At 38.8% G+C, this 17,133-nt stretch overlaps 1 protein-coding gene across 2 annotated transcripts in view; it reads left to right on the top strand.

Moving 5' to 3' along the window:
• Window positions 1-15,498, top strand: part of UTRN (utrophin) — a 446,595-nt gene extending 431,097 nt beyond the window's left edge. For both annotated transcript variants that reach the window (XM_089530248.1, XM_089530249.1), the window contains exons 74-76: window positions 288-380; window positions 10,987-11,009; window positions 13,409-15,498. In XM_089530248.1, coding sequence (XP_089386374.1) covers window positions 288-380; window positions 10,987-11,009; window positions 13,409-13,417 — 125 coding nt within the window. In that variant the 3' untranslated portion in view covers window positions 13,418-15,498. The remainder of the gene's footprint in view (window positions 1-287; window positions 381-10,986; window positions 11,010-13,408) is intronic.
• The last annotated feature ends 1,635 nt before the right edge of the window (window positions 15,499-17,133 follow it).

The raw sequence follows: 17,133 nt of genomic DNA, 5'->3' as shown, positions 1-17,133 counted from the left end.
TCTAGGGGGTTCTAAGAAATTCTCTGAGTATTATCAGTTGTGCTGGTTAAGAGTGATAATGCAGAAATGAGATCAGCTATGTGTTGATAATTTAACTTGTATTCTGCTCTTCCCTGACCATTTTCAATAAGGAATTCATGCATATCAAATGATTTCAAACAGTAGGTCTTCTTTTCTTTTTTAACTCTAAAAATATTAAGATTATTAGGAGTCAGGAGGAAAATAGCTTTCAGGTTCTTTAATGTTGCTTTTATAGCTAAACTGATTGCACATTTTGTTTTCATCAGGTGTAGATGACTTGTTAGTCCCACCTCATGATACTAGCACAGATCTAACAGATGTCATGGAACAAATTAACAGCACATTTCCAGCTTGCCGCAGTAAGTATTAAGTACATTGAGTCAAGAAAAGTGAGACTGAACTCTAATGCAATCACTTACTGAGATGCAAAGTCATTGTAATGCTCTGTGGAGCTGCTGACTACATAACAGGAGCTGAAGTGAGCCTAGAACTGAACGAATAGCTATTTCATACAGAAATAGTTACATGGTACAGTGTATTAAGCTTCAAACCCATTTGCTTCTGGAAAGATCTTTACTTCCATGGCCATTTAGGCTAACCCAGCAAAAATGTATGGTAAAGTGACTGATATTTAGTGGCTGGGTTAATCTATGAAAGAAAAACAATTCTTTGGGCACTTTCTCAGATATTCTGTGGGTGACATAATACTGTTTCCATCAAAACAAGTGGATGTAAACATAAGTGACCTAAAGGTGATAAACAAATGTCTGCATCAGAAGATGGACTCTCCAGATGTAACAGAGGCTCTGTACTTATGCTTTAGATAAGGAAGATACTTCCCTAATAGATGAGGGTTCTGGGACTGCTGTCTGATATCTTAAGGGGCATTGTATGCCCAGACCATCTTAACATTCTATGTGTTGCTTGGTAAATGTATGGTGTCTACTTGGATCTGTCCTAAGAAGATGCTTTTTAAATGTGTGAAGTGGCCACACCAGTTAAGGCATAAGAACCAAACAACATTGTCAGTAGGGATGGGAAGTATAATCAAAATTATTTGAAAAATGCATATAAATGTGTTTCTCATTATTAGGTAACTGATAAGGAAAATCTTTGACTGATGGGAATCATTGTGGCTTGAAATTTACTCTTGTCAAAATTCACATGTGGTTCTTTTGCATAAAAATGTATTTTCTGTCAAGAAACAGCATTGGATTGACATACAGCGCACCCTTCCCTTTTGCGGGGTATCCGTTGCGTACACCCCCCCGCGTAAGGGAAATTCCACGAATGCTCAAGCCCTATTGAAAACAATGGGGCTTGTGGCGCAGTGCACACGCCATTGCCTTTTCTAGCATAAGCTGAAAGCTGCATATGACGTAGGCGCACTGTGTTGTTTGTTCATATTTCATTTTGAAAGCACACTACAGAAGTCTTTATTCTAGGTATTAACAGAATAAGGTGCAGCTCTCCTTTTACTGGAGAGATATCATTGTGGATAGCTTTTATGATCATTTTCCATCTTGGCTATGTACATAGCCAATTAAGACTGGAAGTTAAATTTTCACTTGTTTGTGGTTTAGTAATAACTTTGTTCTGCTTCTTCTGAACCAATCATAAAAGTAAGTGCATTGGCTACTTATAAAAGCTGAGGTTGTTAAATTTCACAATCCCATGCAAAATGCTGAGATAAAATCAAATTATATTATGTTGTCCAAATTCCACTGGACTCTATGGGATTTTCCTTTTATTTCTCATGCCCAGTTTCCCCTTCTTTGAAGAACTACATCAGAAGTACTCGTGAATAATTGGAAAGGAAATTAAAATCCAATTAGATTGAACTGATCTCTGTGGCTGGGTGTTAGATTCACATAACTGTCCAAACCCCATTTCTGATTCAGATTTAAAGATCTCTTTCTAAACAACTCTGTCATTTGACATCATTAGGCAAAGATGTTGATCACTCATAATTAAAGAAGTTTAATAGTTTTTACCTGCTATGACGTGGGACAGATACATACAAAGCACTTTGATTGTTCTTTTGTGACTATTTGGGAAGGATTCACATTATTTATGCATTCGTTTCATTTCATTTCTATCCTGCCTTTTTCCCAAAAAGGGACCTAAGGCAGCTCGCAATATAAAACATTAATTTTTAAAAAACATTATTAAAATAACCTAATTAAAACACTAAAAGGTTAAAATTTAAAACACACAAAAGTTAAAAACACATAGGATTAAAGCATGGCTGCTCTTGCAGGTTGTGCATCATGGGACAGTTATGATCAAAGGAATGAAGGCACAACAAATTTGTTTTGGAAATGGAAAGGGCACTGTTTTATTAACATTAGCTGTATAGAATTTGCCATGTATGAAGCTTGGATCCAATGATCTGATAATACACCTGCCATCCACGTCTGGCTCAACTGCTGGAGAACTCCTAGAATGACAGTCATGGAATCCATACAGGCACAGCACAAAGCCACAGTGTGATTGAAGCCTATCCCACAGCCTCTAAACTGGACCTGAATTTAACAGCCATCACTCCAAGATCCCATAAAAAGACCAACATAAAATGGGCGAATAAAGAACCAAATCTCCCCTGCACCCTAAATCTGGATCCAGCCCTATGCCACACTGCTCAAGTTATAATAGTGATGTTAGCGATATGTAGCATGTTTAGTAGCACAATACAATACATATATGCAGTATAACTATCACCTAAAAGGTTGTGTGAGAAGGCACATAATATGTTTTGACATCAGTTCCAACATCAGTTTCAACATAACATAACCATTAACTAAAGGTAGTAATTGGGAAATCAGCAAAAGCCAGACTGCTGAAAGAGCTGTAGGGATTACCTCATATGCTCCTCAAGGAGTCTTAAGGGTGGCCTGCATCTTCACTCTTGCCCAGGAAAATGACCTACCTCTCCTGCAAACAAGCCAACTACCTAATTGGCTGCCTTCCCCAAAGCCAAAAGACACCAGCACATGCTGGGAGAAGATGGCGCCCCTCTGTTGTCTCTACCCTGAAAAACACAGTGCTAGGACTGTCTCCAGATACACAGTGGACTTCCCTAGTAATTGCATTCTTTCAATCATTGCTGTTTTAAATTCAACACACACAAAACCCTATTACCATACACAAACACACATATAAACAATATTGAACTAAACTGTAAATGTGGGAGAGATTTGTCAATCTTGGCCATTATTTCTATACTTGAAAACAAAACTGAACTTTTGCAATTGAAAGAATGCCCACACTGAATTCTTTTATTCAGAACAGTTCCTGTCTTGAAACCAGCCAAAGCATTTTGCTCTTTGTCTGACCCTGTATGGCCTCTTACGCTCCAATGCACATGATCGACTGCGAAGTCTAGTTCACGTTTTATTGTTGTGTTAGTGTTATTCAATATAATGAGCAGCCACTGCCACAATTTCCTCCTGTGTAAACCCGTACAAGAGTATGGTTTATGGCATTGTTTTGTTCTGTAAAACAAAAATCCTTTTAATATATTGTTTGCCAGCATTGCTGTGTTTCTGTATTACTTTTCATCAGAGTCTTTGAGGGCAATTTGTAGTTTTAAATGATGAAATAATGAAAAACAACAACAACAACACAAATGCTACCAACACATATCAAAAACCGAGTTTTTATCAGGTTGATTGAAGGGAGTTGATGGCACGATTTCTCCAGCCTGGCTTTCTGCCTTCCCTGGAGGCACAGACAATTTAGGCCTGCACAGGGAAAGCAGCTCTCTCAGGCCATCTCCTGGCTTCCTTCAGGTGCTGAGGACCAAGTCTCATGACCTTTATGACTTTCTTCTGGTTGTCACTAATGTAGTGTTCTTCAGGGATCTTTGAGAACATGGTTATCATTATATGTTGGACTTTTTCCATTTTTTTAGTGAACATAATCAGTTTAGATAAATTAGTTTCTTTGTATTGCCTAAACTGTACAGTTGTGGATTCTGGAATATTTTACATACATAAAGAATCCATTACTTTGTAAAAGTATACAGCAATCTAAATAACATTTTAGCAGCGTTGTAAAGGAGCATATCTACATTAAAATGGTTGATATTCTCTTTCATCAGGGAACTCTGTGGACTTTGAGCCTTGGGCCTCACCATTATGAACATAGATTTCTTAGCACCTATACTGTATCATAATTCCCAGGATTCTTTGTGGAAGCCATTAACATTAAACAGTTATATAAGCAGTATCTATCTGGAGCCAGTATGGCATAGTGGTTTGAGCATTGGATTCTGGAGACCAGGGTTCAAATCCCAGCTCAGCCATGGGAACCTACCTTGGGCAAATCACACTCTCTCAGCCTCTGAGGATGGCAATGGCTAACTCCCTTGGAAAGTTGCCAAGAAAGCCCTGTGATAAGTTCACCTTAGGATTGCCATAAGTCAGAAATGACTTGAAGACACAGAACAGCATCAACAAATCTGTCCACCCATCTATCCATCCTACTTCATATTGTATATATTTGCCCTTCTTCTTTTCCTTTTGAAAATTTCATAGCAGTAAAATATTAAGAAAAATAAACAGGTGCAAAACAGAAATATGTTTATAAAGCAGGTGTTTCTGAAATTGCTGATCTAGGCTGGAACTAGATACCTATTACAGTGGGCCCTTGGTGTCCACTGGGGTTTGGTTCTAGGCCCCCCTGTGGATACCAAAATCCATGGATGCTCAAGGCCCATTATATACAGTGACATGGTGCAATGGTAGCCCTTATGTAAAATGGCAAAATCAAGATTTGCTTTTTGGAATTTATAGATTTTTGGAATATTTTCAAACCATGGATGCTTGAATCCGTGGATACAGGGGGCCAACTGTACAACTTGTGTCTGTGGTTCATTGAGAAAAGTGAAAGCTAGCTTAAAGCTTGGGGAAATAGCATTAATGTTGGCTGGAACATTAGTTAGGACATTACAGCCAAAAAAGTAACTTTTCTAACTTCTGCGGATATCACTGAGAGGTGCCTGGCTGGGATTTGACTAACAGACTCAATATGAGATGTTGATGAAGGCCCCACCAAGGACTGATATGGGCAGGTGGTGTCGAGGAGGAGAGACTGTCAAGCTCTCCACTTTGGCATCCATTATGAAGATGACAATCTGTGACTCTACTCTTAATTGGTTTAGTAGCATACTGTGTGCCCCATGCAAAAAGTAGCTCTTGCAGGGTGAGTTAAGGACACGGCTTCTCTTGTGATAAGCATTACAGGGAAAACAGACAGCTATTTTTAATATATAATTTCTCTTTTTCGAATTAATGACATGCAGTTCCTGGGAGTGAGCTTGTGATAACTGTGGCTTCTGAAACATAAAACTTAATGGAAGCAGAGTCCCTAAGGGAAGACTCTATGTAGTCAAATCTTACACTCCAAAATATAATGAATTGGAAATGCTTTGTGTTGCAATGACATTAACTGGTCCATGGGACGACAATAAAGGCCCATTATGTTCAGCAGATGGCATGCCTTTGACTTCTTTCTATAGTCAGAAAGTCTTTTATTTTCCTCTCATGCATGAATGTAAACTGTTGTGTAGAAATTATTACTTGTGAAAACTAAATTCTTTCCAGAGTTTTTTACCCTAGGCAAGGTAACATTTTCCACCCATTCTGAGCATATAATGGACTATTTAATATCTGTTTGCATTCTCTTAGGCCCCCCAGTAGATCATAACACAATTACAAACTATTACTCTGCCACATATTAAAACAAACAGCTGATATGCATAGAAAGTAATCCAATGAACTTAGCCAAGCTGCAGGTCAGGTTTTAGATAAACTGCTTATGGTAGGAGGTATGTTGGAACAATTTCTCTCTTTTGTGGAATCATAGAATAGAATCATAGTATCTTAGAGCTGAAAGGGCCTACAGTGGCAATCTAATCCAATGCTTGAGATGCAGAAATACACAACAAAAGCACTTCTGAAAGCTTCCTCTGCTTAAGGACCTTCAAAGGTGGAGAGGCAGTCTGTTCCACTGTTAAAAAGCTCTTTCAGTAAATAAGTTATTCCTAATGTTTATCTGAAATCTCTTTTCTTGTTATTAGAATCCATTGGTTTGTGTTCTAGCCTCTGGAGCATGAGAAAACATCCCTGCATATATTTAAAGACAGCAAATGCATAACATTATAGCTAATCTTTGCTTCAAACAGAGAACATCAGAGCTATGTGTTTGTGTCTAAAATGTTGAATACGGACAGCATACAAAGAAGGGTTATCTGTTAGTGATAGAATATATAAGAGCCACACATGACATCAGGACCAGAACACAAAACATGATTCATACATGTGGAACTCAAATTTTCCCAATAGAGAAACACACACACACACACACACACACACAATTGCACATATACTCAGGATTTGTCTCTATATCCCCCTAAATTTTCTAAACCATGAACACAAAAAGAGAAAGTAAAGAGATGAAGCAGCTGCGCGGTCTTGACTACCGCAAACACCATGCTGTGATTTTGAGTATCATAGCCCCTCAAGAACTACACATTGGTGCCTTCTGTAACCTGGAAAGCTTGCGATTCCAAGACTCTGCTGGATGGACAATTTCAGCAACAAAGACAGGAAATAGGAGGGACAAATGTAAAGGTGCCACTCACTGTTTCAGCCAATCCCTAGCACTTTCCTCTCAACTCTTGAGAATGTTCAGACTACACTTCCCATCAGCCCTAGCCACTGTAGCCTATAGTGAAGGATGGTGGGAATTGCAGCACCATGATATCCAGGAAGTGTCACTTCCTCACTCCTGTTTTATATTCACTGTACTCAGTAGCATCAGGGTGAATGATCACTTTATGGAAAAAGTGTAGCATGCTGCTATGTCTTTTATTTTTCTTCAGTTAATTATATATGATGGATGTTATTTTGACTGTAGAATACATGAAAGGAAGGATTATTGCTACCTTCCTCAGCCACAGAAATAATAAAAAGCCTCACCTCCATGATGATAGGGAAAATGAGACATTCTAAGGAAAATATTTTAGTTGCCGCTAAAGAAAATTTGAATATGTTAATATGGTACACTTACTCACATTCTGCATCACCTAGGTGGAACATAATGCTCTGTCCATGCAGTTCCATGTCTTCCCTACCAGAAATGCCAGAGCCAATTCCCCCCCCCCCAGTTCACAGAGTGTGGGATGTATCTGAGTAACATCCTCCTGTGGTCCTGCAACCAGGAGAAGAAAGCAGCCGTTCCACCCCCTACCTTCCCCTCCGAACTCCAGGAAGTGGACTTGTAACGGCATCTGCTTCTTGGTGGTCCAAAGGCGCCAGGTTACAGTAGGAAGTAATGGTATCCTTCTGGAACGCCTGAGAGAGTTGGGTATTGGAGGCACTGCATTGAAGTGGTTCCGGTCCTACCTCTCAGGGAGGTTCCAGATGGTGTTGCTTGGGGACAGTTGTTCGGCCAAGAGGGAGCTCAAATCAGGCGTCCCTCAAGGTGCGATTCTGTCCCCAATGCTGTTTAATATTTACATGAAGCCGCTGGGTGAGATCATCCGGAGACATGGGGCGGGATGTTATCAGTACGCTGATGACACCCAAATATATTTCTCTATGTCTCGGACTGAAGCAGTGACTAAGGATGGCATCTCTCCTCTGAATGCCTGTCTTGGGGCAGTAATGGACTGGATGAGGGAAAACCAACTCAAGCTGAATCCAGGTAAGACGGAGGTACTCGCTATAGGAACCCCGAATCCAGGAATGGAGTTGTGTCAGCCAGTTCTAGATGGGGTCACACTTCCCCTGAAGGATTCTGTTCGCAGCTTGGGGGTACTCCTTGACTCGTCACTCCAACTGACAGCTCAGGTGGATGTGACAATCAAGAGCGCCTGCTATCAGCTTCGTCTGATATGCCAACTGCGCCCCTTCCTGGAGCCGAGGGACCTGGATACAGTAGTACATGCACTGGTAACCTCTCGATTGGACTTCTGTAATGCACTCTACTTGGGGCTACCCTTGTGCCAAGTTCGGAAACTTCAGTTGGTACAAAATATGGCAGCCAGATTAATCACGGGAACTTCTAGGAATGACCACATAACACCGGTCTTGAAGTCCCTGCACTGGCTGCCTATTAGTTTCTGGGCAAAGTACAAGGTGTTGGTGATCACCTTTAAAGCTCTACATGGCTTGGGCCCAGAGTACTCGAGGGAACGCCTTCTTCCCTATTGTCTGCCCCGCACACTAAGGTCCTCTGGAAGAAATCTACTACAGCCAAAAAAATCTAGGTTAACATCAGTTTCCCAGAGGGCCTTCTCTACTACTGCTCCTAAACTATGGAACGACCTGCCAAAGGAGATCCATCATATTTCCACTCTGACAGCTTTTAAGAAAGCACTCAAGATGGATCTCTTCCGGCAGGCCTTTCCAACTTAGTTACCCTCCCCAGATATAGAGATATTGTCCCCTCATTTGTCTATTCTTCCCCACCTATGTTTCTGCCTTTTTAAAAATGCTTTTAATGCTTTTAATGTTTTTATACTATTATTGTTTAATTCTGTTTTAGTACTGGGTATGGGGGGGCGGTAGGTCTAGGGTTTGATTTTTAACTCTATTGTAATTGATGTATTTTATTGTTGTAACCCGCCCGGATTCTTCGTGATTGGACGGGCTATAAATAAATTATTATTATTATTATTATTATTATTATTATTATTATTATTATTAATGCCTTCTTCTACAATGTCCTTAAAAGACCACAAAAATCCAATAACAGCATCCAATAGGATTCTGGCCATTATGTACCATAGGTGCATGATGTAAAATCACAAGGCACCCTGAATAATCACTGAGATGAATCCTGCGTATATTCAAGGAAACTCTTCTTTTCTCTACTCCATTCATAATCAAATTGATTCCTAACCACCTTGCAGAATCAAGCCAGTTGCTTTAACATAGAAGTAAAATGGAATGTACTCCCTTTTCCAGGATGTCCCTCAGGTGGGGTAAGCTCTGCCTTGATGCAACTTCCCTGAGCATCAAATTCCCATTTGTGGGCAAAGAAACAAAGTGCATAACCTGCTCTTGATGCCTTACATGAAAGGATAAAAGGAGAGTATCTGCTTCTCTGGAAATACAACAAAATGGGATAATTGAACAGCTTTCTCTTTGGATAATCTTTAATGTTTATTTATGGGATTTCTTTCTTTCATTTCCTAAGAAAGAAATCTTTCCTTCTCTGATGAGTCTCTTGAATCCTTCCACTCCTAAGAAGGGACTTTTAGCTGAGTGGTATAGGCCATGCTTTGCCTTGTACTTACAGAGAATCCAACATTCAATCACAGCATCTCCAGGTTGTGTTTTTTAAAATGAATCCATATGTGAGAAATTTGAGAGCTACACCATGCATAGTAGGCAGAATTGGGTTACATGGACTAAAGGTCTGCCTTGATATAAGACCCCCCCCCCCCACCCATGGATGAAAGAAATGGCAGGACCTCAAGTCGTTTTTAATGGGAGCGTGCATGTGTGAATGCACATGCAGCCATTAGTGGCAATGGGGCCTGCCATCTGCGGATGCTTAAATCCATGGATGGCAAGCCTGTGGTTGGGGAGAGAAGGCTGTAAAGTGGGATATTCTGAAATCTGTATGTCATTAACCAAATGGGTTTTTTTGCTTAGAGGAGGGAGGGTTGTACAATGTGGTGGATTCACTGCCAGACTGCAGTGACCAAGTGGGAAGAGGGCCACTAGAGCAGGCTTTTTTTTATTCCAATTCAAATCACGAAGAACATACATACAAAGAGTGCAAATTTCCCACCACAAGCTCTGTAGAAAATGCAGTAGCTTTAGATCTAGTGTATTTATACCTGCTTTGATTCACCTATGAAAGTTACTCTTTGAAGAGTGTCTAACTCAGTGGTCCCCAAACTGTGCTCTTTAAGGGATTGTGGATTTCAGCTTTCAGAATCTCAGACCGTTGGCCATCATGGCTAAAGCTTCTAGGAGATGAAGCCCAAAATCAATCAAAGGGCACAGTTTGGGGACCACTGGTCTAACTGGTAGAAGAAACAATAATTGTGGTTAGCTTTTTAGTCTACATGCCCACATGGGACTCCACCATGGCAGCTCACCCTTAGTGAATCTTCTCTGCAAGTAGAGGCCAGTGGAGGACCACTCCCAGTTGACCCTGATCTTCTCCACCCATAAACAATGGGGACAGCATTACTAGTGTTTCATGGCTCTTGTATTATAGTTCTGTTCAAGTCTGAGGTTTTTAAAATCTTTTTTGTTATAGTTCTTGTTATTTTTATTCAAACTGGCTGAAAAATGACACATTAGAGCTTGCATGAATTACTTTTTTTGGACTTCAGTAAGCAGTCATTCTGGATGAGGAATTCTGGGGGTTATAGTCCAAAAATGTATCTTCTGAGCTGTGCAAGGCAGGATGTACTGTAACTAGATAGTGGGAATAATGGAAAATTAAAAGTTCAAGTGTTTGTTGCTTTCATTTTTACTTGCCCCAGTCCTTTGCCTTGCTCTATGGAGCTCTTTGTTTAGATTGATCTATGCACAGTTCACATTACTTTTTAATTCAAGAGTCTATATGTTTCCTATCCCATTAAAGATTTTAAAGTTTATAACTGCAGCACTAATGTAAGGATATGGAACACAAGTATATTCTAGAATAATTTGAATTTAATTGTCAGAACACAATTAATTTAACATGGCTACAAAACTAGAAAGTTATGTGCCAGGAGATTTAACATAAAAAGTTGTTAGGATAAAATGGTTGTTACCATGCTTAGGATTTATTGGGGAGGAATATACAAATTCTGCTGGGTAAAACTGCTAGTCAGCTATTTTCAAGTGTTATTCATTTGAAATATGCATTGCTTTTTGTATGCAGCACAATTGTATCTTAATCCTTGTTTCTTTGCCTTTTATTGTGATTAATTCTCTTCTCCCTTATTTACAGCAAATCTTGCTGGCAGATCACAGGTATGAAATGCTTTAGTACTTTTTCAGTTGTGTGTCCCAGTTGAAGTTAAAGACGTCCTGCTGCCTGAAGTGGGAGGACATGCATCATCACTGTTCCCCCACCACTGCTACCGCCACCCTACTATTGTCCCACCCTGCATAATGTGGGAACCTAAGAATGAGATGCTGTGCAGGAGGCTGCTGCAGAGATCTCGCCTGATGCTTTGTGCTGAGTTCTCCCTCAGATCTAGACACTAGGGAAACAGAGACTTGAAAGGAGCCAACAGTCTGGTACCAGGCTGAGTGCTCCTCAGAGTGAGATGATGGATAATTGCTTCAGGAAGCCCTAACAGTAGTTCTCCAGCTGTAGCATTTGTCACGGTGGAAGAATGGGGCTACCAGGGTTCTCCAGTTTTCCATCATGGTGCCTTCACTCCAGTATGGTGGGAAAACTTCCTAGGAAAAAGGAATCATTGTCCACTTTTTCCTCCCACTTCCCAGCCTGAGATGAGGGATCATATTTACCCAGATTTTTTAGAGTGCTAGACCCAGTGTCAGTATCACACAAGTAGAAAAATGCTTGGGGCTTTGCAATGACCTGTGCATTTTCAAGTTTTTCTGGTTTCTTTTTAAACAAGAGCAGATGCAGACACTAAAGATGAATTTTCCCTATAAATCAAGTTCAGCAGAGATGTCCAAGTGCAACTGTCTATGGAATTACAATGATGGCCCTATACAGAGATCAGCAAAATAGTTGTTAGTATAGTGCCAGGATGGTACTGAGTGAATGACCCACATGACCAACCCTGCCTCTGTGGTTGTGTCATTCACCTGAATCTCTTAGCTGCATAAAAGCAGCTTTCACAATTTATTTCATTTGCAAAGGAGAGCCAATTCCATGTTAGCAATAATGTAAACAAAGAAGTATCACTCTTCCACCCATTCCAGTAAATAATTGTTTGGGTTTTTTTGTTTAATTATTTTATTTATATTCTGCCTTTTTCCCAATGCGGTACCCAAGGTGGCACACAACATCTTTAAAATACAATATAAATAAAGAATTCTTTTATGTAAAAGTTAAAATGTTACATTCATATGCATAGGCACAAACAATGGAATAACGATAAAGATAAAAATAGTTATATTTTTCTGATTTTGTCTCAAAACCTGGGTAGGTAGGATATTGAAGAAAATTTAAACATCTCAAAAACAATGTACAGTCGCCCCCTTCTTTTTCGTGGGGGATCTGTTCTATTGACTTGAATATAGGCGCAAGTATTCTCATGGCAATTTTTTCTACAAGCTTTGAACTTCCATATAATTCCTTTTTTTCTTCTTCTCATTCATTTGCATGCCTCAGAAAGCAGATTTTTTTTAGAACCTGTGCATGTTTACTGAAGGAATGTCACCCAAAGCAGCTCCCTTGTGACAGGCAGTCCCAGTTGCATGGTTTACAACTCTTTCATCACCTATGGTTCATGTTGAGTTTCTATATCCCTGCCAGCAGAGTCTAGTGAGAATATGACAGTCTGTGTTTCCAGCTATTAGAGCCTGGGCAACAATCATTAGCCACATGGAACTGTTTTTGTAAGGTCCCCTTGGCAGTGTTAGCAGCCCATAATCTGTGAACAGACAGATAAAAATTCTTATGGTTGTGCAGTATGGTGAGCCCACAGGACATTTTAAAGAAGCTTACAGGCATTGGTGTAGTGCAAAATGCAAAACCATTTGTGCATACAGTAAAACGTGGCTTACTTTGCCAAGCTTGGTCTTTCCTCTGGAAGGCTTGGGCAATAATACACTTACAAAACCAAAATAGCTTAATTCTTTTTCGATATTGCTAAAAGTGTACTGTGCATAGAGGTAATGAAACCAAAGCATTGATCAACATTGCTTCCTGGTTGCATGTAATCTTCTGCAAGACATTCCCACAGACTGTTTGGCATTCTTCCTATTATTTTCAAATAATTCTACGCTTTGACTCAAAATAGCTGTACTGAGGCTTATTTCTACAGACCAGAGTTTGGATATAAAAATAGTTACAAGTAGCAACATTGTCTTTAACATAATACTTTTGGGGGGGGGGGGTAATAGGTGCACAATGACATTTCTTTTGTAAAATAATGTAAATAATGTAATGTAAAATCATATAATCGAATAATGTAATGTAAAATCATGTAATGAGCAGTAGTTGCTAATTACTTTTCTTGTTACTTTTGAAAGAGGGTTTATGAGGATTTTCTCATTTTAAGGTTATTTCCTTTGAGGTTATTTTTCATGTTTTTAAAATGTAGAAACATTAAATTACTGGGGAGAGGCTTCACAGTGAGTTATGTAATTATTTTTTAAAGTAATTTTTGCTGAAGATAATATGTAGGGGATTATACTTTAATCATTTTCCCCTTTCTTCTTGACTTCAGGCAATGTGACGTTTTCATTCTGAAGACCACCTATTCTTCCTGGCATCAAGTACAGCCCTTTCCTACAAGTTTCAAGTTCCAGTAATCGTACAGCTGCATGGGACCTTGTAACATACTGTTCAGCTCTGTGTGTTCTTATTTCAATTAAGAAAACACTTGAACTATCCAAAGATAAGGATGTTGTGGTTTTATAATGTGTGTATTTTTCCCTCCTCCTTCCCTCTCTATGCAACTGTAAATTAACAAACTGTGGAGTATTTGGAAATAGGTATACATATGTCATTGATTTATATAATATGCAGTATCAGAAAAGGGAGCACGGGTTTATATCCATTCTTTTTTGATATTGCTAAAGTGAATTGCATACAGTTTAGAGCAAAGTGTTAAATTTATACATTCCTTTCAGCTTTTGCATTTCCTGTTTCAAGTAACTCCTCTTTTGACACACATACAGCTCTGCACAGGTTATTTATACTAAGCCTAACAGTTTAAAAATGTGGAAAATTTATCATAACGCTCCCAGTTAGTACTGTATTTGACAAATAACATTTCTGGCTATCAGTATAACACACGAGAGTCTGATTGTTCCGGCTAACCTCAGCTGTAGTAATTGTTGGCACTAAAATAGCATTTTAATGGTTTCTGTCTCCCAACTGAATGTTGACTGATCCTTTCCTTCAGACATTATTTGACTTTCAGTTGTGAGCTAAGGTGCATTTTAACTCTATACAGTCATTCTGATTATATTCCATTTCAGATTTCTACAAGGGAAAATTGTCTACATGGTCTAATCTTGCCAAATTTTGTCAAGTCTTTTGTGTAAATCACCCAGTGGAAAGAAGAAGATCCAAACTTGAAATTGTTGTACAGTATTCTCCTTTTGGAATAGTAACACACAAAGGAGCTGTGGCCACTTTAGTGGTAAGCTGTTCTGCCTTAATGTCAGAAGGTTTGGCAGAATAGCTTTCACCAGTACCATCTCATACAACTTTTGAAATGGTTCTTATAATGTATATGTTTAAAGTTAAGGAAACCTGTGGAGAATTCAAACACAGCTGATGATTAATAACTGGACATTGTTCCTTCACTGTGAATTTGCATGGGCATTTACAGTCACTATAAAACACTAATTTGCTCAATAGGTTACATGTGTGAAATAAAATCTTTCAAGGATCCAAATGGTATTGGGGGAAAATCCACTCTGATTGTTCAGGAAGTTATGCCCAATAACAAAGTGGCCAGACCTAATGTTTTGCTGGTTTTCCACATAAGGCCTAAGACAACTCTCATATTCCTAATGAAGTTGTAGTATGAGCTGTGATTTGGCAGTGAAACTTAGTTCTCCTAATGGCGTTGTCATGATGACCACTCACTTTGCCCATGTCTTGCCTCTAAAGCAGAGCTAGCAATAATAATAGTTATGCCTGGAGGTAACTATGAGTTTCAAATTAGGTAATATATGTTAAATACTCTGATGACTTTAAGTGCTATCTAAATAAAAAGTATTATTTTTTGAGTGGGGGGGGGGGCGGGGGGCTGCCAAAAGCAGGTAACAGAAAAGCAGGTGGATTTTTCATCTAGACAGAAATATATTTTGGTATAGATATTTTGAGAAGGAAGAAAAATGTTTTGCAGAAAAGGAAAGCCATGATCACCTTTCTACCTCAACCTTTTTTCTTTTTCTTTTTTTAGGATTTAGTTTTGGAAACAGCTCAATGTTCTGGTTTGGCACAGTATTTTCTTTTACCAGATCACATCAAAGTAAGGGAAAAGAAAACTAGCCCCCCTCTTTATAAAAATGCTTTAGCAGAAAAGATCCCAGTAATGGAAATAATGGCTTTTATGTTATGACTGAAAGGTTATATATATGAATTGTTTTTTCTGCTTGTGTTTGTATGCAAATTCTGTCCTCTACTCTGCTGTCAAGTAAAAGCTACATAAAATATTACATTGTAATAGTCTTCTTCTGAGACACTGATAAATAAAATGAATATGTTGCAGTAACATCTCAAAACAAAAAAGTATGTAGTTCTTTTGAATTTTCTGGTATTAAACTATCACACTTCCCTTTTCTAAATCTGGTTACATGGTACGACTTTCACTCTGAATAAAATTAATTTTTAAGCGAAGTCTGTTTGATATTCTTCATCTTAGAAGTAAACAAGATTTAAAAGCGCGTTCTCTTTGTGAGAACATTTCAGACTTCAAGGTGCCTTTATGAAAATAAAATATGTAGCTGAAAAATATAGCTCAGTAAATCAGCGCATATTTTCCTGCCATTTTCCATCTCCAGGAATGCATGCTGCCAGCAATCTGTCCTCACTGATGACAGGTTTTAAATTTTAACCACCAATCTGAGAATTGGGTTTAAAGTATACTATTAATATTGAAAATATCAATGTGTGTTGCCCTATTCAGCAGCAAGACTGGAAAATGGCTTTTAAATTCCATTGGCTTGCTCTCAGCAGGTCTTTCATTTCTAATACACTATTCTGTATTCTGACAGGAAACATAATTTATAACCAGTGAGACTTTACAACAACGTTAAACGTACTAGACGTTAGGCTTAATCAGTTCTTAGCGGCTGAGACGCTGATTTAAAAATCATTCATCTGTAGAGGAAGCATGCATCTAGTGTCAGAATATAAGGCTAGAATGGTGGTTTATCCCTATGGAAATATGGGGCTAGAGTTTTATCACTATGCCTTGGATCCCATTTTGGGAGAAAGGTGAGATATAAATGCAATAAATAAAAAAAATATTGCCCAGTGCATTCATAGTGACAAAAGAAAGAAAGAAAGAAAGAAGCTAGATCCCTATTTAGGACATGGTATGGATTTAAGAGTTGGTGTGAGTGTTCAACTATGATCCAAAACACACTGCAGAAATAATCCATTCTCAGACCACTTTAGCTGCCCTGGTTCAGTGCTAGAGAATCCTGAGAATTGTAGTTTATTGTGGCACCAGAGCTCTCTGCTTAAATAAGTCTCTAACTGGATTATTTCTGCAGTGTGTTTTGGACCAATGAGTCTGAAGACAGGGTTTGAATCTTCACTTGACCATGAAACCCACTGGGTAACCCTGGGCAAGTCACAGTCTTTCAGTCCCAGAGGATGACAATGAACCCCCCCGCCCCGAACTCGATGATAGGGGGCTAGAAGTGACTTGAAGGCAACAACAATAAGGCTTTAGAGTCACTCACTGAATAATTAACTGTTCCTCTAAATGATCTACTTATAAGATTTATTATGAACCATACAAACTCTGAACCTGTAAATTCCCCCTCACACATTTAAATACCAAGTAAATTAATTTGAAAGGTAACATCACGACTGCCTCTGATGAAGGAATACCTAATACTTTGGCTGAGAATGTGACCTTTTTTGCCTTGACAAGACTCTGTCCATCTGTGGGTCCTGAAAAAAATGGAGTCATTCATACATATGTTCAGAACAATAAATGTTTATTGTGTATCAATAGTTCTGTTTACAGCCTAAATGTTGACCATGGGGATAATGACAAAGAGGGAGATCAAGGCAACATAAGACAATAGTGCACAGTCTTGCTGTACAAACATGAGAATGTCAAAAAGCCACTGATATTTTGCACCTCTTAAAATGTTACCTAATGATAAGGTAACATGTGCTTGTTATGGCTGTTGGCAAGCTCAGTAACATTTTGAATAGAATAAATGGTATTTAGCCAAGCTTAAACTTTCAGCAAGC

Source organism: Sceloporus occidentalis, unplaced genomic scaffold (assembly GCF_023333645.1).
Source record: "Sceloporus occidentalis isolate IW3139 unplaced genomic scaffold, rSceOcc1.0.p SCAF_6, whole genome shotgun sequence".
Lineage (NCBI taxonomy): Eukaryota > Metazoa > Chordata > Lepidosauria > Squamata > Phrynosomatidae > Sceloporus > Sceloporus occidentalis.
The sequence above is the reverse complement of the archived record's forward strand: the minus strand, read 5'-3'. Positions and strand labels throughout refer to the sequence as shown.